At 58.1% G+C, this 27725-nt stretch overlaps 1 protein-coding gene across 1 annotated transcript; it reads left to right on the forward strand.

Annotated features, from left to right (window-relative positions):
- Positions 1-2321: 2321 nt before the first annotated feature.
- PLEKHN1 (pleckstrin homology domain containing N1) lies at positions 2322-26867 on the forward strand. Its single transcript, XM_066340335.1, has 15 exons — positions 2322-2401; positions 4060-4159; positions 9744-9890; positions 10466-10546; positions 11738-11825; positions 14457-14581; positions 15430-15579; positions 16271-16351; positions 18432-18501; positions 19171-19325; positions 20447-20645; positions 21606-21838; positions 24629-24796; positions 25640-25688; positions 26674-26867. Exons 1-15 carry the CDS (start codon positions 2322-2324, stop codon positions 26865-26867), a joined length of 1920 nt encoding a protein of 639 aa, XP_066196432.1.
- The last annotated feature ends 858 nt before the right edge of the window (positions 26868-27725 follow it).

Raw genomic sequence — 27725 nt, forward strand, 5'->3', positions numbered from 1 at the left:
CCTTCAACCGCCTCAACCCGGAGGATAGATAGATAGATAGATAGATAGATAGATAGATAGATAGATAGATAGATAGATAATTTTTTTTGTTTTGTTTTGTTTTGGGTTTGTTGGGGGGTTTTTTTTGGGTTTTTTTTGGGGTTTTTTTGGGGTTTTTTTTGGGTTTTTTTTTTGTTAATGCTTAAACAACTTTTATCTCGCTCCATCCTTATCTCGGCCCGTTGAGGGGACGGAATCACAGCTGGGAAAGGCTCGGGATGGAGCTGTGAGGGTCTGCGGCCACATTCCCAGGGAGAGGGGGGAAGGAGAAGGGAAAAGGGAGAAGGGAGAAGAGAGAAGAGAGAAGGGAGAAGGGAGAAGGGAGAAGGGAGCAGGGGCAGGGGCAGGAGCAGGAGCAAGAGAAGGGGCAGGGGCAGGGGCAGGAGCAGCAGCAGCAGCAGGAGCAGCAGGGGCAGGAGCAGGGGCAGGGGCAGGGGCAGCAGCAGCAGGGGCAGGGGCAGGGGCAGGGGCAGGAGCAGGGGCAGGGGCAGGGGCAGGAGCAGCGGCAGGGGCAGGAGCAGGGGCAGGAGCAGGAGCAGGGGCAGGGGCAGGAGCAGGGGCAGGAGCAGGGGCAGGGGCAGGGGCAGGGGCAGGAGCAGGAGCAGCAGCAGGGGCAGGAGCAGGAGCAGGAGCAGGGGCAGGGGCAGGAGCAGGAGCAGCAGCAGGGGCAGGAGCAGGAGCAGGGGCAGGGGCAGGAGCAGCAGCAGGGGCAGGGGCAGGAGCAGCAGCAGCAGCAGCAGGAGCAGCAGCAGGGGCAGGAGCAGGAGCAGGGGCAGGGGCAGGAGCAGGAGCAGGAGTAGGGGCAGGAGCAGGAGCAGGAGCAGGGGCAGGAGCAGGAGCAGGGGCAGGGGCAGGAGCAGGAGCAGGAGCAGGGGCAGGAGCAGGAGCAGCAGCAGGGGCAGGAGCAGGAGCAGGGGCAGGGGCAGGAGCAGGAGCAGCAGCAGGGGCAGGAGCAGGAGCAGGGGCAGGGGCAGGGGCAGGGGCAGGGGCAGGGGCAGGAGCAGGAGCAGGGGCAGGAGCAGGAGCAGGGGCAGGAGCAGGGGCAGGGGCAGGGGCAGGGGCAGGGGCAGGAGCAGGGGCAGGAGCAGGGGCAGGGGCAGGGGCAGGGGCAGGGGCAGGGGAAAGGGCAGGGGCAGGAGCAGGGGCAGGGGCAGGGGCAGGGGCAGGGGCAGGAGCAGGAGCAGGGGCAGGAGCAGGAGCAGGGGCAGGGGCAGGGGCAGGGGCAGGAGCAGGGGCAGGGGCAGGAGCAGCAGCAGGAGCAGCAGCAGCAGCAGCAGGGGCAGGAGCAGCAGCAGGAGCAGGGGCAGGGGCAGGAGCAGCAGCAGCAGCAGGGGCAGGAGCAGCAGCAGGAGCAGCAGCAGGGGCAGGAGCAGGAGCAGGAGCAGGGGCAGGAGCAGGAGCAGCAGCAGCAGCAGGAGCAGGGGCAGGGGCAGGAGAAGGAGCAGGAGCAGGAGCAGCAGCAGGAGCAGCAGCAGGGGCAGGAGCAGCAGCAGGGGCAGGGGCAGGGGCAGGAGCAGCAGCAGGGGCAGGGGCAGGGGCAGGGGCAGGGGCAGGGGCAGGGGCAGGGGCAGGGGCAGGGGCAGGGGCAGGGGCAGGGGCAGGGGCAGGAGCAGGAGCAGGGGCAGGGGCAGGAGCAGGAGCAGGAGCCGGCACCGGCCGCTCCCCGCCCCGGGGCGGGCCCAGGGCCAGGAGCGGCCCCGGCGCTGCGCTCACACGGCCCGTGGCCGGCGGGGACAGGAGAGACCGGCGGGGAGAGTGCGCCTGGGATCGCGCTGGGAGCCTGCAGTGAGCCTACAGTGAGCCTACAGTGATCCTACAGCGATCCCACAGCGAGAGCTCAGCGATCCTACAGCGAGCCCGCAGCTGGGATCGCTCCGGGAGCCCACAGTGACACTACAGCGAGAGCTCAGTGAGCCTACAGCCGGGATCGTGCTGGGAGCCTACAGCGATCCTACAGCGAGAGTTCAGTGAGCCTACTGTGATCCTACAGCGATCCTACAGCGAGAGTTCAGTGAGCCTACTGTGATCCTACAGCGATCCTACAGCGAGAGTTCAGCGATCCTACAGCGATCTTACAGCGAGAGCTCAGCGATCCTACAGCGAGCCCACCGGGATCCTACTGAGACCCCACCGAGACCCTACAGCGATTGAACTGCCATCCCACAGCCGCCCCACAGAGACCCCACAGAGACCCCACAGAGACCCCACAGAGACCCACAGAGACCCCACAGAGACCCCACAGAGACCCACAGCAGCGGCGCGGGCTCCGGGGCGCTGGCGGCATGGGGAACATCGCCTGTGTCCCGCAGGCTCCCGGCGGCTTCAGGAGCTCCTTCCGCAGGAAACCCTCGCTGAAAAAAGAGTGAGTCCCCCCTGGGGCTGTGGGAGTGGGGCTGGATGTCCCATTTCCCGGTGGGATTTCCTATTTCTCAGTGGGGATTTCTGATTTCTCGGCGGAGATTTCCTATTTCCCGGCAGGATTTTCCTATTTTCCGCCGGGGATTTCCTATTTCCCGGTGGGTTTTGGGGCGCTGGGCACTGCCAGACCCCGGGATCAGCTCGCCCCCGGTGCCTGGGATGGAATTCTCGGCGGGCAGGGAACGCCAGCCCTCGGGAGAAGCTGAGGTTAATTTTGGGGGGGTAATTAAGCTCTTCCCCAGGGCGGGACATGGTGTAGGGACACCTGATATTCCCATTTTTCACTTCTGAGGGGTTTAATTCAGAGTTGTGCTGTGAGAACAACATTCCCACTCCTCAGGCTTTAGGGAAAAAACCAAAACAACACCCAAATCCCAGAACTCTGCTGTAGGATTTCTGTTTGTAAACCACAAAGGAGAAGAGGCAGAAAAAAATCCGTGAAATCCTTTTTGGGTTTTGGGTGTTTGGCTCAGGTGGGGCTGTCCCAAAACTTCCAGGGAATGTCCTGCAGCTTCCCAACTTTCCCAGTGCCCCCATCAGCACAGCCAGAGCTGGGAAAGAGCTGGAGGGCACCAGGTGATCCCTCAGGAACCTGTGTAGGGTTCAGTGTCAGTGCCAAAAAACCCCCAACTCTGCCAGGCTGAGGGGTTCTGATCAAAGGGAAACGCCGAGCTGTGCCCTGGTGTCCTGTGCTGCCAGAAATCAGGGACAAAGCTGTGGGGCCTGAGGGGTTACTGGGGGGTAAAAGAGGGGGAATCCCATGAGGAGTTTGGGGTAAAGGAGAGGGGATCCTATAGGGTATTTGGGGTAAAGAGAGGGGATCCTTCAAAGAATTTGGGGTAAAAGAGAGGGGATCCCATGGGGAATTTGGGGTAAAGGAGAGGGGATCCTTCAAAGAATTTGGGGTAAAAGAGAGGGGATCCTATAGGGTATTTGGGGTAAAAGAGAGGGGATCCCACTGGGAATTTGTGCCTTGGGGTCTCACATCAGGGCCCTGTGGTGGAGCCAAGCCCCAGAGCTCCTCCTGTCCCACCCAATGCCAGGTTCCCACGGGATTATCCCGGTTTTCTGTGCGGTCTGAGGCAGGAGCTGGCAGGGAACTCCCAGCAAAGAGCTCCCAGCTCTTCCCAGCAGCACCAGTGGCTGCGTGGGACTGGTGAGCACACCGGGAGAAACTGGGAGAGGCAGAGAAGGGACAGGGAGGCCGCCGAGGCAGAAATGAACCTTCTTTCCTGCAGAAATATCTGCAGGATCCCTTTGGATCCATCCCCGTCCAGGAGGAGCTGCCAGGGTTGGGTTTGCTTTGTGCTCTCCACAGAACACCCAGACCCTAATTTTTGGGGGGCACAGATGAGCCAAGACGATCATCTGGCTGAGGAAAAAGCTGTAAAAAAATCCGAGAAACCCCACTAAAAGTGCAGTGAGTTCCCGTTGCTGTTGTCCCAGGCTTGGCTGGGCTGGGATGACTCGAAAGCCCGTGACAAATTTGGTGTCCTGGCTTCCTTCTTTCCGGGCAGGATTCACCTTGCCTCAGCCTGGCTCTGTGTTTCCATGAGTGTTCTAAAGTTGGGTTTTTTTTTGTTTTCCCCCTTCTCTCCGTAGACAAAACGGCAAGAAAAAGCTGCCCAGCTTTTTTGGGATAGACGGGAGCCAGGAGAGAGACACGACCACGGATAAAATCCTGCAGTATATTCCAGCAAAGGCGAGTTCCAGCACCTCCAGCCCCTTCCCCACTGCTCTGGGGGTTTGTTCCCACCCACCCATTAATTCCCACTCCTTTATTCCCACCCACACATTAATTCCCACCCGTTTATTCCCACCCACACATTAATTCCCACTCCTTTATTCCCACCCATTGATTCCCAGCACAGCACTTAGGGGAACCTTGGGTTTGGGTCTGTCCTAAAGAGATCCCAGGAAGGATGAGCCCTTCCCAGGGATGAGTTCCCTGCCCGGGGTCACTGTGCAGGGGAGGAGGGGACGTGGCTCAGGAGCCCAGCAGGGACACGGGGACATGGGGACATGGGGACACGGGGACATGGGGATGTGGGGACATGAGGACATGGGGGTATAGGGATGTGAGGACATGGGGATATGGGGACATGGGACATAAGGACACAGGACATGAGGACATGGGGACATGGAGGTACGGGGACATGGGGACACAAGGACGTGGGGACACGGGAACATGGGACATGTGGACATTGGGACGTGGGGACGTGAGGATATAGGGATGTGAGGACATGGGGATATGGGGACATGGGGATATGAGGACATGGGACATAAGGACACAGGACATGAGGACATGGGGATGTGGGGACGTGGGGACATGGGGATATAGGGAGGTGGGGACATGGGGACATGGAGGTGTGGGGACATGGGGACATGGGGACGCGGGGATGTGAGGACATGGGGATATGGGGTCATTGCAACATGGGGACATGAAGATATGAGGTCATGAGGATATAGGATTATGGGAACATGGAACATGGGGACATGAGGACATGGGAACATGGGACATGGGGACATGGGAACATGGGACATGGGGACATGGGGATATAGGGACATGGGGATATGGAGACATGAGGATATGGGGACATGGGAACGTGGGGACATGGGGACATGACATAAGATTATGGGGACATGGAGACATGAAGACATGGGACATGGGAATGTGGGGACATGGGGACATGGGGATATAGGGACATGGGGATATAAGGTCATTGCAACATGGGGGCATGGGAACATGGAGATATGGGGACACAGAGATACGAGGACACGGGGACATGAGGACATGGGAACACGGGACACGAGTCCGTGGGACACGGGGACACCTTTGCTCCGAGTTCTTTTGTTTCTGGGTCGCCTGCCAGGGCAGGGAGAAGCGGCGCAGCTTCGGCAGGTGGGATGATTCATTCCCAGGGCAGAATGTGACGGAGCAGGAGCCTGGGAAGGGAATCAGGAAGGGCGAGGCTGCCCCGGGCACGGCCCGGCCTTGTGGCCACCTTCCCCCTTTTCCCAGCCCGGGGAGAGCAGAGGGAGGCCAGGAGCCCCCCGAGGCTTTGGTGGGTCCCGCTGGGTGGGCCCAGATGTGGGTGGAATGTTTTTTGGCAGAGTTTAGGCTGCGGTTGGGTGTTTGTCAAATCCTGGCAAGTGTGGGGAAGGGGGAAACTGAGGCACGGCAGAGGGAATTCCGGGGAAGGCTCTGTCCTGTGGGAATCGGCTGGAGCCAAAGCTCAGACAGAAAAAACAAAAAAAAACAACCCCCCCCCCCAAAAAAAAAAAAAAAAAACCAACAAAAACCAAAGATCAGACAGGAAAAAAAAAAAAACCAAAAACAAAAAACAAAAAAACAAAAAAAACCCCAAAACACAAAAAAAACAAACAAAAAAAAAACAAACAAAAAAAACAACCTGAACCAAACCAAACGAAAACCCAAAAAGCAAAACCAAAACCAAAACCAAAAATACCAAAACCAAAATCAACAACAAAAAACCAAACAAAACCCCAAAAAAACAAACAAAATAAACCCCAAGAAGCCCCCAAAGGTCAGAGAGCCCCACCCGGCTCCCGGCTGGCTCCTGGGGGAGCGGGATGAGGAGGAGCTGTGGGTCAGGAATGGATCAGGAATGAATCAGGAGTGGATCAGGAATCCTGGCTCCGGGAGATCGTTCCCGGTTCCCTGGCAGTTCCAGGGAGCACGGGGCTGGAGGGCAGGAGGCTGGAGCAGGATTTCAGCCTTTTCCCCCCTCCTGGGGCAGAGGAGCTGCAAACTCCGGGCTCAGCCACCAGCTCCCTGTGCAGCCTGCAGGAATCCTGCGCTTTTCCCCTCTCCCGCGGGTTTTTTTGGAAGCTGCAGGGCTGGATGGGAGTGGAGCTGCCAGCGCAGGGCTCTGGTACCACCCCACAGCAGATGGCATCACCCAAACCCCTGTGACCCCGCCAGGGACAGGTGACATCCCTACACCCCCCTGCCACCCCTGAGACCCCTGTCCTGACTCCCACAGCCTCGGTGACAACCAGGAGGGCAGCGAGGTGTCCCCAGAGCCGCTCGTTTGGTGTTTTCCACATGAAACAGCAGCTCCGGGAGCCGCAGGGCTGAGAGCGGAGAGTTTTTCCTGCTGCTGATTCACGGCGGGGCTCGGGGGCTGCGGGCGCTGAGCGGGTTAATGAGTAACTCGTTTTACCTGTAGGGTGAGAACATGTCGGGGCACTGGCAGCTTTTACAGGGATGGGCAGCGCCGGGATAACGGGAATGGGGCTGCAGGAGAACTCCAGAGGCAGGGGAAAAACTTTCAGCCAGGACCTTTGAGCTTTGGCTGAGGTATCCCCACGGGCTGGGAGCTGGAAGGGCAGCGGATTCCAGGGATGTGGTCCCGTTAGGAAAAGGGTTTTTTATGGGAAAAGTGATAAATCCTGGAATTATCTGTCCGGGGAGGTGCTGGAGTCACCATCCCTGGGTGTGACAAAGTCTGGATGTGACAGTGGGTGCCATGATCCAGTTGAGGTGTTTGGGCATGGAGTCAATTATCTTGGAGGTCTTTTCCAGCCTGGTGAATTATTGGGGAAAAGGTGGTGTTTTTTTTTTTTTTTTTTAATGGAAAGAGTGATAAATTACTGGAATTTTCTGCCCGGGGAGGTGCTGGAGTCACCATCCCTGGGTGTGACAAAGTCTGGATGTGGCACTCGGTGCCAAGGTTTAATTGAGGTGTTGGGGCTTGGATTCGATGATCTTGGAGGTTTCTTCCAGCCTGGTGAATTATTAGGGAAAAGGGTTGTTTTGTTTTTTTTATGGAAAAAGTGATAAATCCTGGAATTTTCTGCCCGGGGAGTGCTGGAGTCACCATCCCTGGGTGTGTTTAGACAAAATCTGGATGTGGCACTCGGTGCCACTCAGTCGAGGTGTTAGGACTGGGATGGACTGGATAATTTTGAAGGTCTTTTCCAACCTAATCATCCCGTCCTTCTGTTTCTCCAAAGCTGTGGAGCTGCCGCGGTGCTCAGCCATCACACCCAGCCCCTCATTCTCACTGCCAGCCCTCCCAAGCTTGTGTGGGAGAGGGAAATATTCCATTTATTCCTCGCCACACGGCTGGGAGCTCTCCCTGTCCCTCCTGCAGATCCCTCTGGCAGCTCTTTTCCCAAGGCTGCATTCCCAGCTCCCAGATCGCTTTTCCTCCTCGGCGCCTCGTTCATTCCGGGGAAATTTGGCTGCCACGCCCCAGGCAGCAGCAGCAGCAGTGTCCCGGCAGCTGGTGGCTGCTGCTCCTTATCTCGGTGCCCATGATTTTATCACGTCACCCTCTCCCCACTCCCAGGTGCTGCTGGTGCCCTTATCCGAGCTGTGTTTTGTTATTTGCTGTACCCGTGACCGGCTGCTCTTTGCTCTGTGTTTGTGGCACAAATATCTGGGTTTTCCCTACGCTGAGCTGCCCCAGTGAGAGGCCTTTACTGGGCTCCCAGTGTGCTCCATGAATTCTGGGAGTTTCCGCAGCTGGGAGACTGGAGGGAGGATTTCAGTGGGGAAGGGTTAAAAGCGGTGTCCTAGAAACGGCGACCCAAATTCAGAGAGGCTCTGGAAAGAGCCCTGAGCTCTGCAGGTGAAAGGGCCCCGGCTGCTGTTCCCTGTCCCCAGTTCCCAGCTCCACTCCTGGTTCCATCCCCAGCTCCATTCCCAGTTCCCAGCTCCATTCCCTGTTCTCCAGTTCCATCCCCAGTTCCATTCCCAGTTCCCAGTTCCATTCCCAGTTCCCAGCTCCACTCCTGGTTCCCCAGTTCCATTCCTGGTTCCCCAGTTCCATTCCCAGCTCCATTCCCTGTTCCCAGCTCCATTCCCAATTCCCCAGTCTCATTCCCAGCTCCATTGCTGGCTCCATTCCCTATTCCCACTTCCCCAGCTCCATTTCCAGCTCCATCCCCAGCTCCATCCCCAGTTCCCAGCTCCATTCCCTGTTCCCCAGTTTCCAGCTCCATTCCCTATTCCCAGTTCCCCAGCTCCATGCCTGGCTCCATTCCCAGCTCCATTCCCAGTTCCCAGCTCCATTCCCAGTTCCCAGTTCCATTCCCTGTTCCCCAGTTCCATCCCCAGTTCCATTCCCAGCTCCATTCCTGTTCCCAGCTCCACTCCCGTTCCCATCCCGTTCCCATCCCCGTCCCTGGGGCCCCTCCCTCGGGGCTGAGTCCATGCCAGCTCCTCATCCCCATCCCCATCCTCATCCTCATCCATCACGGGCACACGCAGCTGTCCCTGGCACGGCGGGAACGGGACAGGGATTGGGAACACGCCGGGAATGGGACAGGGATTGGGAACACGCCGGGAACGGGACAGGGATTGGGAACACGCCGGGAATGGGACAGGGATTGGGAACACGCCGGGAATGGGGCTGTGCTGGAACTGTCCCCAATCCCTGCAAACCCCCTCACAGCCCCAGCTCGGGCTCGGGGAGAATTCCTGGGGTCGGGATGTGCCCGGCAAGGCTCGGCTTTATGGCTCTGTGCAGCCCTTTCCTCCCCAGGGACATCAGCCAGTCCAGGAATCCTTGTCCTTCCCAGGAAAAACTGGGTCCTTCCTAGAAAAAACTGTCCCCTTCCCAGGAAAAACTGTGTCCTTCCCAGGAAAAACTGTGTCCTTCCTAGAAAAAACTGTCCCCTTCCCAGAAAAAACTGTGTTCTTCCCAGGAAAAACTGTGTCCTTCCCAAAAAAAAACGGCTTTAAGGAAGAGTTTTATCCCCCCCCTGGGCTGAGGAGGAGTGAGGGCCGGGGGCTTGTGCTCCTGCACAGAAGGAAGAATTCCCAGAAAACCAGGAAATCAGGGAAGCTGCAGCCCCGAGTGCTGCCTCCTCTCCTGTGGTGCTCGCTGCACTCCTGTAGCTTCTCCAGGGACAAAAATCTGCTTTTTTTCTGGGGGCTCTGCCCCAAAAGTGGCACCTGGAGGCCAGAGAAGCCGAGGGCTCTGAGGAGGGATCCGAGATGGGAGACTCCAGGTGGAAGCAGAGCAGAGGAAACCTTTCCCCTCGGTGGAAGACACACTCAGAGATGATTTCTCTGCAGAGTTGGGACACCCTAAAAGCCAACTGTGCCTCTGGCCCGGCTTTAGGGGATCAGGATTCTCCTCTCAGGCTCCCAGCCCCGGCCCCACGTTGGCAAGGAGACCCAACAACAAACAGCCCGTCCTGGGCACCTGCCCAGGGCTCCTGGCCCAGGAATCCCTGCTGGGAACATCTTCTGGGAATGTCCCTGCCACCAGCTCTCATCTGGTCTTTCCCCCCTCTCTGTGTCATTACAGATTATCCAGAAGCAGGAAAACCAGAAGGAGAACTTGGACCAGAGGTTCCCCAGCCTGTTCAAAAAAGGCCGGAGGAAAACGGTCGTCAGGAATTTGGGCAAAATGATTTATTACTCCAAGGTCAAGTTTAAATTCCAGCACTGCCAGGTAAAACCTGGGGCACGTTTTTTTTTATTTTGGGGGTGGGTTTCTCTGCCTGGGGGTGGTGTGACCCTGCAGGGCTGGGAAAGGAGGGGAAATCCTGGGAAATGGCTCTCGTGGAGAATTCCCACCTGCTGCCGTCCCTGTGGGCACCTGGGAATGCTTCCACGAGCCCTTGGAGAAGATTTTCCATGCAGGGATCAGCCTGGGATGCAGAGGGAGGCTGGGAGGTGTCTTGAGATAACCCCCAAAAATGCCCTGAGATAACCCCCAAAAATGCCCTGAGATAACCCCAAAAATGCCCTGAGATAACCCCCAAAAATGCCCTGAGATAACCCCCAAAATGCCCTGAGATAACCCCCAAAATGCCCTGAGATAACCCCAAAAATGCCCTGAGATAACCCCCAAAAATGCCCTGAGATAACCTCAAAAATGTCCTGAGATAACCCCAAAAATGCCCTGAGATAACCCAAAAAATGCCCTGAGATAACCCCAAAAATGCCCTGAGATAACCCAAAAAATGCCCAGGGATAACCCCAAAGCTCTCCTGCCCTCACCCCAAACGTGTCCCCCTTCTGCAGGAGATCAACAGCTGCTTCCTGGAGCTCTTCCAGTCCTACCTGTACTTCCAGTCCACGGGTCCCAACGGCCTCACCTACCAGGTATGGCCTCACCTGGCCGTGCTGGGCACCGGGGCCACAAACCCCGGCAGATGTCCCCAGCTCCCTTCCTGGGGATGCCAAACTCCAAAAAAAAGGTGTTTTATCCCAAAGCCCGTCCCCACAGCAGCTCAAGGGTCACCTGTGGGTGACAGGAGAAGGGGAGAGGTGACCTGGAGGTGACCTGGAGCCACCTTTGTGCTGAGCACCAAGCACAGGGAGCTGAGCCTTGAGAAACCCCCAAATCCCCCTGCCCCTGGTGCCCGTGGGGATCTTGACTTCTGGGCCAAGGGCGAGTTTCTCCATCTCCAGGCTGAGCTTTTCACCACTAATTAATTCCTCCGTGGGAGAAGGTGGGGAGAGAAAGCCGAGCCTCGGGGAGCTCTGCTGGCAAACCACTCATGAATCTTTTATCCCCGTGGTGCTGGGGAGTTACAAATAATGGATGGAGTGCTCTGCACCGAGGCCACAGCTGGAAAACAACAGCCCCTGGGATGTTCTCTTCTTCCTCCACGCCAGGGAGGAACTGAAACTGAGCGTGTTTGGGAGAGGACTGGAAGATTAGTTCCTCTTAGGAATGATTGATTGGCCTTTAGGTGACTTGAGGTTGATGTAAAACGTGAGTAAAACCTCTCCAGTCACCTCTTCTACCGAAAATCCCCGTGTTAGGAGGGTTAAAAAAAATCCCAAACCCTCCTGGCTGTTTTAAAAACAGAGTTTATTCGTAGTGGAGGAATTAACAAGGAATTAATGTGCCCCAAGGCGCTGGAGCCATTAGCATCTTTTATGGAGGTCGTGTAGGGAGCCCAGAGGAGGGACAACAAAGTTGTCACCTGCTCCTGGCTTTTGTCAGAAATCTGCACACCCAGAGCCTGGCAGCTGGACAGCTCCGTTTTCCTTCAGGGTCAGTCCTTTCCGTCGTTAAATCAGCCTTGTTTTGCTGAGGTTGTTCTTCAAACGAAAAGGGAAAAAACAACAACAACAACAACAAAAAAAACCAACCAAAAAAAAAAAAAGCCAAAAAACCCCCCCAAAAAAACCCCAAAAAACCCAAAAATCCCACAAAAAACCCAAAACAAAATAAAACAAACAAAAAAACCCAAAAAAAAAAAAAAAAAAAACAAAACACCACCCCAAACCCCCCCCCAAAAAACCATACCCAAGCCCCCAATAACCCCTGCTCTCCTTCCCCAGGGGCTGCTGCCTCTCAAGGAGCTGGAGGTGCGTGAGCTGGGGGCCGGGCAGAGCCCCGGGCAGCAGGACCACGCTTTCCACATCTCAGGTGGGTCCCGGGGGGCTTCTGGGGCTCGGGGCGTGTGTGTCACCTCCCTGTGTCACCTCCCTGTGTCACCTCCCTGTGCCAGCCCCAGGGAACAGCCCCAGGGAGGCTGCAGGGAGCTCAGCTCTGCTCTTCTTCTGGGATTTACGGCTCCCTCTGCTCCAGAATGCCACAGGGAAAGGGTGGCAGGGACGTGTGGGGACATGTGGGGACATGTGGGGACATGTGGGGACATGTGAGGACATGTGGGGACATGGGACAGTTCCCACCGCTGCCCAGTTGTTGGAAGGAGGGAATGGAGCAAAATTCCTTCTCCCTCCTCTCCTCGGTTATTGGAAAGTGGGAATGGAGCAGAATTCCTTTTCCCACCTCTGCTGGGTCATTGGAAAGAGAGAATGGAGCAGAATTCCTTTTCCCTCCTCTCCTGGGTCATTGGAAAGAGAGAATGGAGCAGAATTCCTTCTCTCTTCTCTCCTGGGTCATTAGAAGGAAGGAATGGAGCGGAATTCCTTCTCCCACTTCTGCCCAGTTGTTGGAAGGAGGGAATGGAGCAGAATTCCTTCTCCCTCCTCTCCCGAGGGCAGGGAGTGACCCTGCGAGTCCTTTTCCAAGGAAAGAGGAAGGAGCCCGGGGCACAGGGACGTGTCCCTGGGCGATGGCAGGGGCCGAATTCACGGCTCAGCCTTCTCCCAGGCGTGTTCCAGGAGTTCCTTTCCTCATTTTCCCTTCCTTCTGCGCCCCGTTTGGATGTGGCAGTGGGCGATGATGCCCTGGGGGTGTGTGCCCCGGCCGGGTTACAGTGCCACGCCGAGGGTCACACTGAGTGTCACGCCGCAGGGATTCCTGCGGGCTGTAATTTGGATTTTTATAAGCCCTGGATGCCCAGAGAGCAGCATCACAGCCTCCCGGCCGCGCTGTGTGCTCCTGGCAAAAGCCGGGAAAACGAAGGCAGAGGGAAGTGGATAGCTCCAAGAGTCACGGGCACGTGGGTGCCGGGAAAAACACCCAAATTGCTGTCATGGGTCTGCAGTGACCCCGCGGGTGACTCTGCCCCACCTCGGCTGTGCCTACTGCGGATTTCCCGCACGGCAGACGCGCCTCAAAGGCTCAGCCTCGGAAAGGCTGTTTATAAATACTGCAGGAATTAGGGCACTAAAGATACCGCAGGAGGGCAAAGTCCCGCCTTGATCCGGCTTATCTGCGTCCTGCCGACTCCTCCAGAGGCACATCCTCCTGGGGCCGCGGCTCGGTGTGGGGCTGAGTGGTGAATTATTAATCGCAACATCCACTCCGCATCCTGCCGGGAGCGGTCCTGCCCCGGCCGGGCCGTGTCTGCAGAGAAGGGCGTGGGAGGAGGTTGTGCTCCTGCTCTGTGCTGAGTGGGAGCTGGAAAAAGCTCAGCTGGAGGAGCTGCAGGGATGTGTGGAGTCACCATCCTCAGCCCGGGTGGCGCTGGGCGAGGCAATCGGTGAGCCAAGTGTGTCAGAACATCCCGGTGCTCCACATACGGAGAGCCGAGGTGAACCTGGGAGATAAGAGCGGAGTTTCTGCTCAGGGGACAGTCCCTGCCCCACACGGAGCCTGCCCAGAAACTGCCCGGAGAGGGTTGGAGAGCTGAAATGTGCCCGGGGAAGGCGGGCTGGGCTTTTGGGGCCATCTCTGGGCTTTGTTCTCGGCCCGGTTTGGGGTCCAAAAGCGTCCGGTGGTCAGGGCTTGGTGTGACTGACAAAGGGCTGGAGCAGTCTCAGAGGGCTGGGGGACAAAGGGGTGACAGGGAGGGCTGGAGGGGGGTGACAGCAGGGCAGGGGTGTCCCCACAGCCCTGGAGAGCTGTGCAGGGTGTGGCAGCTCTGCCATGGCTAAAGGATGTCAGGAAGGACTGGAGGGAGGTGACAGCAGAGCTCTGATGTCCCCACACTCCATGGAGAGCTGTGCAGGGTGGCAGCTCTGCCATGGGGACTGGAGGGGGGTGACAGCAGGGCAGGGGTGTCCCCACACTCCATGGAGAGCTGTGCAAAATTTGGCAGCTCTGCCATGGCTAAAGGATGGCAGGAAGGGCTGGAGGGAGGTGACAGGACAGCTCTGGTGTCCCCACTCTCCATGGAGAGCTGGGCAGAGTGTGGCAGCTCTGCCATGGGGACTGGAGGGAGGTGACAGCAGAATTCTGGTGTCCCCACACCCTGTGGAGAGCTGTGCAGAGTGTGGCAGCTCTGCCATGGCTAAAGGATGGCAGGAAGGGCTGGAGGGAGGTGACAGGACAGCTCTGGTGTCTCCACACTCCATGGAGAGCTGGGCAGGGTGGCAGTTCTGCCATGGGGACTGGAGGGAGGTGACAGCAGAATTCTGGTGTCCCCACACCCTGTGGAGAGCTGTTCAAAATTTGGCAGCTCTGCCATGGCTAAAGGATGACAGGAAGGACTGGAGGGAGGTGACAGGACAGCTCTGGTGTCCCCACACTCCATGGAGAGCTGGGCAGAGTGTGGCAGCTCTGCCATGGAGAAAGGGTGACAGGGAGGGCTGGAGGGGGGTGACAGCAGAGCTCTGGCACCCTGCAGACCCCGGCACTGTGGCACCTCTGCCAGCTGCAGTCCCTGCCTGGCCCTGCTGTGCCCACGCCGTGTCCCCACACCCCCAGGCCCTCTGCTGAACCCCCTGGTCGTGTTCTGCCCGTCCGAGGCCGAGCTCAGGCAGTGGCTTTACCACCTGGAGAAGCAGATCCAGCTGTGTGGAGGGAGCCTGGCCCTGCCCCTGCTGTCCCAGGTGGGTGTCCCACGGCCCTGTCCCACTCTCAGCTGGGACACGGGGCTGGATTCCCTTCGGGGGGAATTTCCTGAGGGGATAAAAGGGGTGCAAAAAGAGCTTTCCAGAGGGGTCTGAGAGCTTCTAGCAGGGGGGATGTGCTGGGAGGAAAAGTTGCCACCCATGGGTGCCACCAGCTCCGTGGGCTCAGAGGAGCTCTCACGCTTTTGGGTGTTTGTGCAACCACCCAGAGCTTGCAAAACATCAGGAGGAGGAGGAGGAGGAGGAGGAGGCTGAAGCCTAAAAACCAGGCCCAGATCCAAGAGATTGTCTCTCCCAGCCTCTGAGGGTGTTTTAATTCCCTCCCCACTCGTGGAGCAGAAATATCCCCCTTGGAAAGGCGTTTCCAGGTGTGGAGAAGGATCATCCATTCCCAGGTGGAAAACTGCCTCCTGCTCAGATTTATTGGTCCATTCCTCCTGCAATAGGACAGGAAATAAAGATGTTTGACTCCAGTCAGGAGGCAGCAGAAATCAGAAGGTTTTATTTACAATTTATTCATTTTATAACGAGCTAAAAAGTCACGTTATTGGCCCAGAGGGCCGACACCTCTCCCATTGGCTCAGTGACACCCGTTGTCACGGGAAAGGAACATTGTTTACACAAAGTTGTTTGAGGAAAAAGAAAACCATTGAAAAGTTTCCCTTGGGAAGAGCTCAGCGATTCTCAGGCTCGGAAAATACCGAGGACACACCTTCCCACTCCTGCCACACCAAAATAGTGTCCCCAGGTGGATGGAGGGATGGAGGGATGGATGGAGGGATGGATGGAGGGAGGGCTGATGGATGGGTGGTGTGGGCTGTCCCTAGAGCGGCTGGACACAGAGCCCAGGGGACAAGGAGGAGCTGCGCTGGTCCGTGCAGAACCTGCCCGTGCAGGAGTGGAGAGGAACCCAGCGGGAATCCCTGGGGGAAATCCTCTGTGTGTCCAAGGTGAAGCTGCAGCACCTGCCCTTCCAGGTAGGGCACGGCTCTGGGGATGGAGGGATGGATCCAGGGATGGATCCAGGGATGGAGGGATGGAGGGATGGAGGGATGGAGGGATGGAGGGATGGAGGGATGGATGGATGGATCCATGGATGGAGGGATGGAGGGAGAGATGGAGGGATGGATGGAGGGAGGGATGGATCCATGGATGGAGGGATGGAGGGAGGGATGGAGGGATGGATGGATGGATGGATGGATGGATGGATCCATGAATGGAGGGATGGATCCATGGAGGGATGGAGGGATGGAGAGAGGAATAGATCCATGGATGGAGGGATGGATGGATGGATGGATAGAGGGATGGATGGATGGATGGAGGGATGGAGGGATGGATGGATCCATGGATGGATGGATGGATGGAGGGATGGAGGGATGGAGGGATGGATGGAATCAGGGATGCAGGGATGGATGGATGGAGGGATGGATGGATAGAGGGATGGATGGAGGGATGGAGGGATGGATGGATGGATGGATGGATCCATGGATGGAGGGATGGAGCACAGGAAGCAGCCTGGCTCTCCCCAAACCCATGTCCCAGCCCACTGAAGCAGCTCAGCTGCCCCCAGACCCTTGTCCCCGGTTGCTGTGAGGACAGAGCCCGGGGCTCCCCAGCTCCCAGCCCGCTGTCCCCAGCTCTCCAACCCTCTCCCTTCTCCTGCCCCAGGAGCAGCACGACCGGCTCCTGGTGCTCTACCCCTCCACGCTGGTGATCGTGTCCGAGGAGCCCACTGGCCTCTGCTTCAAGGTGAGATCCTCTGGGAGCGTCCTGCTGCTCCGTCCCGTGTCACCTGCCCTCCTCCGTGTCCCCTCCCGTGTCACCTGCCCTCCCCGCTGTCCCCTCCCGTGTCACCGAGCCCCAAATTCCCCCAGCGCCATCCCCGGTGGCACTTGGGGACACGGCTCGTGGGGTGACGGCTGGGGACATCCACACTTTTATTGGGATTTTATTGGGATTTTACTGGGATTTTATTGAGATTTTATTGGGATTTTATTGGGATTTTATTGGGATTTTATTGCTCTCGTTCTCGCCGGGAAGAGCATCACCGGGGCAGAGCGCTCTCCCCATGGCACAGCAGCTCGGGAAAGGCGTTTTCCAGCAGCTGGGACACAGCCGGGGGCACAGCCCGCTTTCGGGAACGTCCTGGGAACGGGGCAAGGGCTGGGCTGGGTTCTCCCATGAGCTCATCGCTTTTGAAACCCTAAACCTGCCCCGTGCCGCCTTCCCTTCCCTTCCCTTCCCTCGGCAGGCAAAGTTCCCTTCCCAGGCAAAGTTCCCTTCCCACGGTGTCCGCGGGCCCGGGGCTGATTCAGCCGGGGCTGGGAGCGGGAACCGGCTTTTCCAGCGGCGTGTCAGGGCACGGAGCCTCCCCCTCCTCCTCCTCCTCCTCCTCCTCCTCCTCCCGGGGCGCTTCCCCGGCCCGCGGTCCGGGCTGGGCGAGGGAACAGCCCCGGCGCTTTTGTTCTGCAGCTCCAGGAGCTGCCCCTGCCCAGGGTGTGGGGCTGGGGTGGGGTGGGATTGGGTTGGGATGGGGCTGGGATGGGGTGGGATGGGATAGGGATGGGGTAGGATGGGGTGGGATGGGGTAGGATGGGATAGGGATGGGGTAGGATGGGATAGGGATGGGGTAGGATGGGATAGGGATGGGGTGGGATGGGGTGGGATTGGGTAGGATTGGGTAGGGATGGGGTAGGATGGGATAGGGATGGGGTAGGATGGGATAGGGATGGGGTAGGATTGGATAGGGATGGGGTAGGGATGGGGTGGGATGGGGTAGGATTGGATAGAGATGGGATAGGATGGGATAGGATGGGGTGGGATCGGGTAGGATTGGATAGGGATGGGGTGGGATTGGGTAGGATGGGATAGGGATGGGGTAGGATGGGATAGGGATGGGACTCACCCCAATCCTCCGGTGGGAAAAGGCCCTGGGCGAGGTGGGAAGCAGCGAGGGGGAGCTGCGGGAGGTGTCGCTGGGATGTCGCTGGGATGTCGCTGGGATGTCGCTGGGATGTCACTGGGATGTCGCTGAGCTCCCCGAGGTGGGGCTCGGTGCTCAGGGCGTCTCTGCACCCTCCGGGGCTGCTGTGGAGGGGAGGATGGAGCACCGGGTCTACACAGCCGTGCTGGGGACAGGAATCCTGCTGGGGCTGCAGGAGGAGGCAGGAATCTCACTGGGATGTGCAGGATGCAGGAATCTCGTTGGGATGTGCAGGAATCCCACTGGGATGTGCAGGATGCAGGAATCTCGTTGGGATGTGCAGGAATCTCGTTGGGATGTGCAGGAATCTCACTGGGATGTGCAGGAATCTCACTGGGATGTGCAGGATGCAGGAATCCCACTGGGATGTGCAGGAATCTCGTTGGGATGTGCAGGAATCTCACTGGGATGTGCAGGATGCAGGAATCCCACTGGGATGTGCAGGAATCCCACTGGGATGTGCAGGATGCAGGAATCTCGTTGGGATGTGCAGGAATCTCACTGGGATGTGCAGAAATCCCACTAGGATGTGCAGGAATCTCACTGGGATGTGCAGGAATCTCGCTGGGATGTGCAGAAATCCCACTAGGATGTGCAGGAATCTCACTGGGATGTGCAGGAATCTCACTGGGATGTGCAGGAATCTCACTGGGATGTGCAGAAATCCCACTAGGATGTGCAGGAATCTCACTGGGATGTGCAGGAATCTCGCTGGGATGTGCAGGAGGCAGGAATCTCGCTGAGATTCCTCCCGTGGGAGCAGAGTTTGGCTGCCCAGCCGTGTCCCTGGGCACGGCCAGGAGCTCTGCTGGCTCCCTGGTCCCCATCCTGCCCCTCTCTCCGCAGGGAGAGCTCCCGCTCAACGCCATCCAGGTGCTCTTTGAGGAGAACGACAAAACCTCCTTTTTAATCGAAGGTGGGTGCCTGGCACGGGCAGGGGGTCGGGGTTGGTGAGTGGCACCTTCCCGGTGGGCAGCCGGCTCCCTGAACTGCCCTGCTGGAAATCTGGGAGCCTCTGTGTCCTGGCGGGAGAGACTGGGAGGCACAGCGGCGCCGAGGGCAGAGCATTCCACCTCAAAACCATCCCACATCCAGCCCCATCCCACATCCACCCTGATCCCACACCCATCCTGATCCTAAAATCATTCTGATCTCACATCCATCCTGATCCCACACCCATCCTGATCCCACATCCATCCTGATCCTAAAATCATTCTGATCTCACATCCATCCTGATCCTAAATTCATCCTGATCCTAAAATCATCCTGATCCCACACCCGTCCTAATCCTAAATTCATTCTGATCTCACATCCAGCCCCATCCTACATCCATCCTGATCCTAAAATTATTCTGATCTCACATCCACCCTGATCCTAAATTCATCCTGATCCTAAAATCATCCTGACCCCACATCCATCCTGATCCCACACCCATCCCAACCCTAAATCCATCCCGACCCCCCGCCCATCCCCATCCCACCCGCAGGTCCCGCTGTGGGATGCGGGCCGCGGCTGGAGCGGAGGATTCCCATTCCCGAGGGGTTTTCCCGGCCCGGGCTGAGCCCCGGGGGATGTTTTATTCCAGGCCGACTGATTAACTCCATCCGGGTGAGGTGCTGCAGCTACCGGGACTACCAGGAGTGGCTCTACTGCCTCAAAACCGCCCAGTTCCGAAACGCTGACTCCTCCCTGTCGGGCTCTGAGGGGCTCTCGGGGGCCAGGGTCGCACAGCCCAGCCAGGTGAGGGATCCTGGGGGGTCCTGGGGGGGCAAATCCCCCACACCTCAGCCAGGTGAGGAGTCCTGGGGGGTCAAAACCCCACACCTCAGCCAGGTAAGGGATCTTGGGGGTCAAACTGCCACACCTCAGCCAGGTAAGGGATCCTGGGGGGTCAAACTGCCACACCTCAGCCAGGTAAGGGTTCCTAGGGGGTCAAATCCCCACACCTCAGCCAGGTAAGGGATCTTGGGGGTCAAACTGCCACACCTCAGCCAGGTAAATGATCCTGGGGGCTCCTGGGGGGGTCAAAACCCCACACCTCAGCCAGGTAAATGATCCTGGGGGGTCAAACTGCCACACCTCAGCCAGGTAAGGGATCCTGGGGAGTCCTGGAGGGTCAAAACCCCACACCTCAGCCAGGTGAGGGATCCTGGGGGGGTCCTGGAGGGTCAAACTGCCACACCTCAGCCAGGTAAATGATCCTGGGGGTTCAAACTGCCACACCTCAGCCAGGTGAGGGATACCTTTTCCTGCTGGGCACCCCCTCATTCTCTTCACTCACCCCAAAACCAGCACGTCCCACACCCCAGGCACAGCCATGGGGACACGAGGGCTGTGTCCCCCAGGATGTCCTTGTCCCCAAGGGCATTCCTGTCCCCAAGGATGTCCCTGTCCCTGTGCAGTTCACCAGCAGTGGGGACAAGGGAGTGGGGACAAGCCGTAAGCTCTGATGGGGACACGAGGGCTGTGTCCCCAAGGATGTCCCTGTCCCCTGTCCCTGTGCAGTTCACCAGCAGTGGGAGGGGACCTCTCAGCTCTGATGAGGACACGAGGGCTGTGTCCCCAAGGATGTCCCTGTCCCCGTGCAGTTCACCAGCAGTGGGAGGGGACCTCTCAGCTCTGATGGGGACACGAGGGTTGTGTCCCCAAGGATGTCCCATCCCCAAGGATGTCCCTGTCCCTGTGCAGTTCACCAGCAGTGGGAGGGGACCTCTCAGCTCCCATGGGGACACGAGGGCTGTGTCCCCAAGGATGTCCCTGTCCCCATGCAGTTCACCAGCAGTGGGAGGGGACCTCTCAGCTCTGATGGGGACACGAGGGCTGTGTCCCCAAGGATGTCCCTGTCCCCTGTCCCCGTGCAGTTCACCAGCAGTGGGAGGGGATCTCTCAGCTCCGACGGCCGGACGAACTCCTGGGCGTCGGGAGGCAGAGTGACCACGCTGACCCAGCTGTCCCAGACCAGCGGCTCCCTGCCCGATGGTCACTCCTTCCTGCTGAGCCCTGAGGGCCGCCTGCTCGAGGAGCCGCTGTCCCCCGGCTATTCCCAGCCTCTCCATGTGAGTGAATCCCGAAAGAAGCCCGGGATGCCTCCGGGGATTGCCTTTTGGGGCTGGTGGTGTTTGCTGTGGGGTTGGAGCAAAGCCCTGCCCGGAGCCTGGGCAGGGAAAAGGTGCTGAGGGACCCCAGTCACAGTTCCAGTCCCAGTCTTAGTTCCGTCTCATCCCAGTCCTAGTTCTAGTCCAGTCCCATCCCAGTTCCAGTTCTGGTTCCCATCCCAGTCCTATCCCAAGACCAGCCCCTGTCCCAGTCCCAATCCCAGTCCTCATTCCCATCCCAATCCCATCCCAGTCCTATCCCAAGCCCAGCCCCTGTCCCAGTCCCAGTCCCAGTTCCAATCCCATTCTGGTACCATCCCAGTCCCAGTCCCATCCCAGTCCTAGTTCCCATCCCAATCCTATCCCTGTCCCAGTCCCAGTCCCAATCCCAGTTCCAATCCCATCCCAGTCCCAGTCCCAATCCCAGTTCCAATCCAATCCCGTCCCAGTCCCAGCCCCTGTCCCAGTCCCATCCCAGTCCTCTGCCCCATACTGGCACAGCTGGAGATTACAAAAGGGCAAACAGGAGCTTCAAAGGCCGTGAAATCCCCAAACCAAACCTGGGGGTGGGCGGAGGATTTTCCCAGGCAGGAATCCCAAATCTGGGGATCTCAGAGTGAGTGGGGCAATTCCTGACCCCGGAGTGACGTCCCCGTGCACTGCCAGCCCCAGGAGAGGCCCTTTGGGGTCTGTGGTGTCCCTTTGGGGTCTGTGGTGTCCCTTTAGGGTCTGTGGTGTCCCTTTGGGGTCTGTGTGTCCCTTTGGGGTCTGTGGGGTCCCTGTAGGGTCTGTGGTGTCCCTTTGGGGTCTGTGGTGTCCCTTTGGGGTCTGTGGTGTCCCTTTGGGGTCTGTGGTGTCCCTTTGGGGTCTGTGGTGTCCCTTTGGGGTCTGTGGTGTCCCTTTAGGGTCTGTGGGGTCCCTGTAGGGTCTGTGGTGTCGTTGCAGAGCCTGGCCCAGCCCGGCTGGCCCAGCCCAGGGCCGCCCCAGCAGCGGGAATTGCACAGAGGGAACAGCGGCAGGAAATCCACGGGCAGGAGCAGTGAGGACAGGAGCGGCCCCACAAATCCCAAAGGAGAGCTGCAGTCCCCCGTGTACCACGAGCCCTACACAGCCCACGGCTCCCAGCAACAGCCCCCGGGACAGCTGGAGCTGGGCAGGGTGAGGGGTGGGGCGGGATAGGGATGGATGTGGGGTGGGGATGGGGATGGATGTGGGGTGGGGATGGGGATGGATGTGGGATGGAGATGGGGATGGATGTGGGGTGGGGATGGGGATGGATGTGGGATGGAGATGGGGATGGATGTGGGGTGGGGATGGATGTGGGATGGAGATGGATGTGGGGATGGGGATGGATGTGGGGTGGGGATGGATGTGGGGTGGGGATGGGGATGGATGTGGGGTCAGGATGGGGATGGATGTGGGGATGGGGATGGATGTGGGATGGGGATGGATGTGGGGTCAGGATGGAAGTGGGGTCAAGATAGATGTAGGATCAGGACTGATGTAGGATCACAACTGATGTGGGGTCAGGATGGATGCGGAATCAAGATGATGAGGGATGATGATGGGATGAATGTAGGATGGGGCTGGATGTAGGATCAGGATTGATGTGGGGTCAGGATTGATGTAGGGTCAGGATTGATGTGGGGCTGGATGGAAGTAGGGTCAGGATGGAAGTGGGGTGAGGATAAATGTGGAATCAAGATGGATGAGGGATGGGTGAATGTAGGATGGGGCTGGATGTAGGATCAGGATGGATATGGGATCAGGCTGCATGTGGGATAGGGATAGACGTGGGACCAGGATGGATGTGGAATGAGGCTGGATATAGGATCAGGATGGATGTGGGATTGCACTGGATATAGGATCAGGATGGGTGTGGGCTGGGGCTGGATCCTCCTCCCTGGGAAGAACAAGTCTCACCTTTCCCTGCTGCTGCTGCTGGCAGGCACAGGGGCCCGGCAGGTGCTTCAGAGCAGGTGTGGGAGCGTTTCCCTGGGGCAAGGGGAGAGGTGGGGCAATCCCTGCCCGCCCTGCGATGTGCCACCAGCTGCTGAGACAATCCCTGAGTGGGTGGTTATTGCCCCACGGCACACAGCCGGCTCTGACACGGCTTTTCCAGCATGTCCCCATCAGCCTGCCACTTCCCCAACCCCTCGGTGACTGTCCCTTGAGGAATTCCCCTCTCTGAGCACAGCCCCAGCATCCCACACGGAGCAAAATTTGGGATTTTACAACCATTCCCTTGAGGAATTCTCCTCTCTGAGCACAGCCCCAGCATCCCACACGGAGCAAAATTTGGGATTTTAAAGCCCTTTGGTGACTGTCCCTTAATTCCCCTCTCTGAGCACAGCCAGGGCTCAGCCCCATCATCCCACACGGAGCAAAATTTGGGATTTTTCAACCATTCCCTTGAGGAATTCCCCTCTCTGAGCACAGCCCAGCATCCCACACGGAGCAAAATTTGGGGTTTTACCGCCCCTCTCCAGCCCCTCCTGGGGCCGAGCTGCCCTGTCCCTGTTTCCATCCTGCCTCGGGGCTGAGCAGACGGAGCTGGGTGAGGATTGAGCCCTCCGCAGCTCCCCCTTTTCACTGATCCCTCCACTCCCAGTTGCTCCCAGTTGCTCCCAGTGGGGCCGTTCCCAGTGTCCCTCCTGCAGGAGCTCTGTGCTCCGGGGATTGTGCTGGTTCATTCCCGACCCTCTGGGGAGGGACGAGGAAACTCCGGAGCTGCGTTTCGGGCTGGGGCAGGGCTCGGCACACGTCGGGGGAACAGGTTTGCCCTGTCTGATCCCAGCAGAGATGTCAGCCAGGCTCCCGAAACTGGAGATTCCCCAGTCCCGGCCCCAGCCCCGGCCCGGGGGTGAGTCAGAGGCACAGAGCACTGCTCACCCCCCAAAAAACCCCAGCTGTGATAAGGGAGTGTCTTAAGGGCTCATTTCAGCTGTTATCATCAAACTGGGAAAGAGTTTCTGAGCCATCCTCCGCCCTGGGGTGATCCCCCTTCCCTCCAGGGTCCCTCTGTGTCACATTTTATCCCCCTGGGCAGGTCCCCCCGTGTCTGTGGAGCCACAGAACACTCTGTTCACCCCAAAAAAACCCGAGCTGTGATAAGGGAGTGTCTTAAGGGCTCATTTCAGCTGTTATCATCAAACTGGGAAAGATTTTCTGAGCCATCCTCCGCCCTGGGGTGATCCCCCTTCCCTCCAGGGTCCTTCTGAGTCCTTTGAGTCACATTTTATCCCTCTGGGCAGGTCCCCCCGTGTCTGTGGAGCCACAGACCACTCTGCCCACCCCAAAAAAACCCCAGCTGTGATAAGGGAGTGCCTTAAGGGCACATCTCAACTGTTATTATCAAACTGGGAAAGATTTTCTGAGCCATGCTCCGCCCTGGGGTGATCCCTTGAGTGGGTTTTTATCCCCCTGGGCAGGTCCCCCCGTGTCTGCGGAGCCACAGACCACTCTGCCCACCCCAAAAAAACCCCAGCTGTGATAAGGGAGTGTCTTAAGGGCACATTTCAGCTGTTATTATCAAATTGGGAAAGATTTTCTGAGCCGTGCTCCACCCTGGGGTGATCCCCCTTCCCTTGAGTGGGTTTTTATCCCCCTGGGCAGGTCCCCCCGTGTCTGTGGAGCCACAGAGCACTCTGCCCACCTCAAAATGCCCAGGGGGGCAGCACCCAGGTGGGGGACAATTCCCAGGTGAGGGACATTTCCCAGGTGAGGGACATTTCCCAGGTGGGGGACAATTCCCAGGTTGGGGACAATTCCCAGGTGGGGGACATTTCCCAGGTAGGGGACATTTCCCAGGTGGGGAACATTTCCCACTAGGGGACATTTCCCAGGTAGGGAACATTTCCCAGGTGGGGGACATTTCCCAGGTAGGGGACATTTCCCAGGTGACCATTTCCCAGCCGGGAGCCAACCCGAGGCTGTTTTCTGTTGCAGTTCCTGCAGTGCCACGGTCAGACAGGACCGTCCCCGTGTCCCCAGCCGCTGTCCCTGGAGCAGTGGCACTGCCAGCCCCTGCCAGGGGGACACACCAGGGAGGTGTCCCCCGGCCCCATTTACAGCACCCCGGGCCCCCCACGGCGGCCCCGGGCCCACCTGGGCCAGGTGAGGCTGGAGAGTCACCTGGGAGGGCCCGGGGACACTCGGGGGACACTCGGGGGGTGTAAGGGGACACTCAGGGGGACACTCGGGGTGTAAGGGGACACTCAAAGGGTACAGGGGGACACTCAGGAGGTGCAGAGGACACTTAGAGGGACACTCAAAGGGTGCAGGGGACACTCAGGAGGACATTCAGGGGGTGCAGGTGACACTCAGGGGGTGCAGGGGACTCTCAAGGGGTGCAGGGGACACTCAGGGGGACATTTAGGGGGTGCAGGGGACACTTAGAGGGTCACTCAGGGGGTGTAAGGGGACATTCAAAGGGTACAGGGGACACTCGGGGGGTGTAAGGGGACAGTCAAGGGGACACTCAGAGGTGTAGAGGGACACACAGGGGGACACTCGGGGTGTAAGGGGACACTCAAAGGGTGCAGGGGACACTTTGAGTGACACTCAGAGGGTACAGGGGGACACTCAGAGGGTACAGGGGGACACTCAGTGGGACACTCAGAGGGTACAGGGGATACTCGGGGACACTCAGAGGGTACAGGTGACACTCAGAGGGTACAGGGGACACTCAGAGGGTACAGGGGACACTCAGGGGAACATTCAGGGGGTGCAGGGGACACTCGGGGACACTCAGAGGGTACAGGGGATACTCAGAGGGTACAGGGGACACTCAGTAGGACACTCAGTGGGACATCCCGGGGTCCCAGCCGGCCCAGGGGGGTCCCCGCAGGGCTCTGGGCCCTTTGCTCAGGGCCATCCCGGGCAGCAGGGCCGAGGCTGGTGCCCTGTGGGCACTGTCCCAGCCCTGCCACCCTCACCGGGGTGTCCCTGTGTCCCCAGATCTCCTCCCTGCCAGAGGAACACCTGGGACCTTCTCTGCACAGCCCAGGTGAGACCCTTGGGCTGCTCCAGCCCTCCCTGACCCTCATCATCCTCCCTGCTGCCCCTCCCTGGGTTTGTCACCTGTCCTGTGCCCCTGTCACCTGTCCTGGCTCCCCCTGGCACCCCGAGGGACCTGCCTTGCTCTGGGACCTTCCTCCTCCTCCTCCTCCTCTCTCTGTGATTTTCCTTCCTCCCTGCTGGCTGAGACAGCCCCTGGGCTGCCCCGACCCCTTTTCCCATCTCTTTTACATGGCCCACGTGGTTTGAACAGAAAATATTCCCCAGAATTATTCCCCAGAAAATATTCCCCAGAGGGACAGGTCTTGGAAGGGATAAAGAACCTGGCCCCAGCTGGTTTGAACAGAAAATATCCCCAGAGTTATAAGGGGCAGGTCCTGGAAGGGACAAAGAACTCTATCTTAGTTGGTTTGAACAGAAAATATTCCCCAGAGTTATAAAGGACAGGTCCTGGAAGGGATAAAAACCCCTGCCCCAGCTGGTTTGAACAGGTCTGGCCCATTAACAGAGGAATATCCCCCCAGAGTTATGAGGGACAGGTCCTGGAAAGGATAAATAACTCTGCCCCATGTGGTTTGAACAGAAAATATTCCTCAGAATTATGAGGGACAGGTCCTGGAAGGGATAAAGAACCTGGCCCCAGCTGGTTTGAACAGAAAATATCCCCAGAGTTATAAAGGACAGGTCCTGGAAGAGATGAAGAACTCTATCCTAGTTGGTTTGAACAGAAAATATCCCCCAGAGTTATGAGGGACAGGTCCTGGAAGGGACAAAGACCGTAACCCCAGCTGGTTTGTAATTTTGGTTACATCTTGCGTTTCATCTTACGACACGTGTTCAGCGCAGCGCTCATTTATTGACAGAAAAGAAAAAAAAAAATCCTTGTTATCTCCTTGCCACAATGACCCTTTACGGCTCTATAAACACATAGATTTATAAACCATCCCCAATCTAAAGCACTTTTTACCCCGCAGGTGGGAGCGGGGACACCTACGAGGTGACAGATGTCACCTGTCCCCGCCGGGACTCCGCCTCTTACCACGACTACGCCGAGCTGCAGAGCTTCCACAGCGACCTCAGCTACGACAACCTTTGGGAGGCCGAGGAGAAGGAGCTGGCCTCCTCCTGCAGCTCCCCTTCTCCTGCCCAGCACATTTTCCAGGTCTAGGGGCTGCTCCAGGCACGGCACAAACCCCCGCGGCTCTTCTCTCCTCCTCCGGGAAGAGCCCCGAGCTCTGCCCCATGTCATCTGGGCAGCTCCAGGGGTCCGATTCCTGCCCCAAATTTTAGGGTGAGGGCAGAGAACAGCAGCTTCAGTCTTTTTGGGGTTGCAGGAGCGTGGGGAGTGAGCAGGAGGGTGACAGCTTTGGCCCTCCCTTGAAATCAAAGAGCAAAAAAAGAAAAAAAAAAAGGGTCAGGCTCCTTCAGGTTCCTTCAGGAGCTCTGTGCTCAGATTCCTCCCCAAAAATCAAGGAGTTAAAAAAGGGGTCAGGCTCCTTCAGGTTCCTTCAGGTTCCTTCAGGAGCTCGATGTTCATATTCCTCCCCAAAAATCAAGGAGTAAAAAAAGGGTCCGGTTCTCTCAGGTGTGAAAAGGACTCGGTGTCCAGAGGCAGCAGCTGCTCAAAACCCCAAAAAAGCGTCTCTGGATCAGTTGGATCCCTTTGCCCCAGAGCCCTCAGCTGGTGCTGTGGCTGTGAAGAGCCCCGAGCTCTGCCCTGTGTCATCTGGGCAGCTCCAGGGGTCCGATTCCTGCCCCAAATTTTAGGGTGAGGGCAGAGAACAGCAGCTTCCATCTCTTTGGGGCTGCAGGAGCAGCAGGAGTTCAGCGGGGTGCTCAGGGAGAATGGCTGTGCACGCCAAAAATCAAAGAGCAAAATAAGGGCTCAGGCTCCTTCAGGTTCACTCAGGAACTCGGTGTTCAGATTCCTCCCCAAAAATCAAGGAGTAAAAAAAAGGGGTGAGGCTCCTTCAGGTTCCTTCAGGAACTCGGTGTTCAGATGCCCCCCAAAAATTAAAGAGCAAAA

The sequence above is a fragment of the Sylvia atricapilla genome, unplaced genomic scaffold (genome assembly GCF_009819655.1).
Source record: "Sylvia atricapilla isolate bSylAtr1 unplaced genomic scaffold, bSylAtr1.pri scaffold_67_arrow_ctg1, whole genome shotgun sequence".
In the NCBI taxonomy this organism is placed as follows: Eukaryota; Metazoa; Chordata; class Aves; order Passeriformes; family Sylviidae; genus Sylvia; species Sylvia atricapilla.

Excerpts from the sequence above, each read along its gene's own strand:
- PLEKHN1 (XM_066340335.1), top strand. The coding sequence starts at position 2,322 with ATGGGGAACATCGCCTGTGTCCCGCAGGCTCCCGGCGGCTTCAGGAGC. Across the intron at positions 2,402-4,059 it reads AAACCCTCGCTGAAAAAAGA|ACAAAACGGCAAGAAAAAGC; the intron begins GTGAGTCCCCCC and ends TTCTCTCCGTAG. Across the intron at positions 10,547-11,737 it reads CCAACGGCCTCACCTACCAG|GGGCTGCTGCCTCTCAAGGA; the intron begins GTATGGCCTCAC and ends CTCCTTCCCCAG.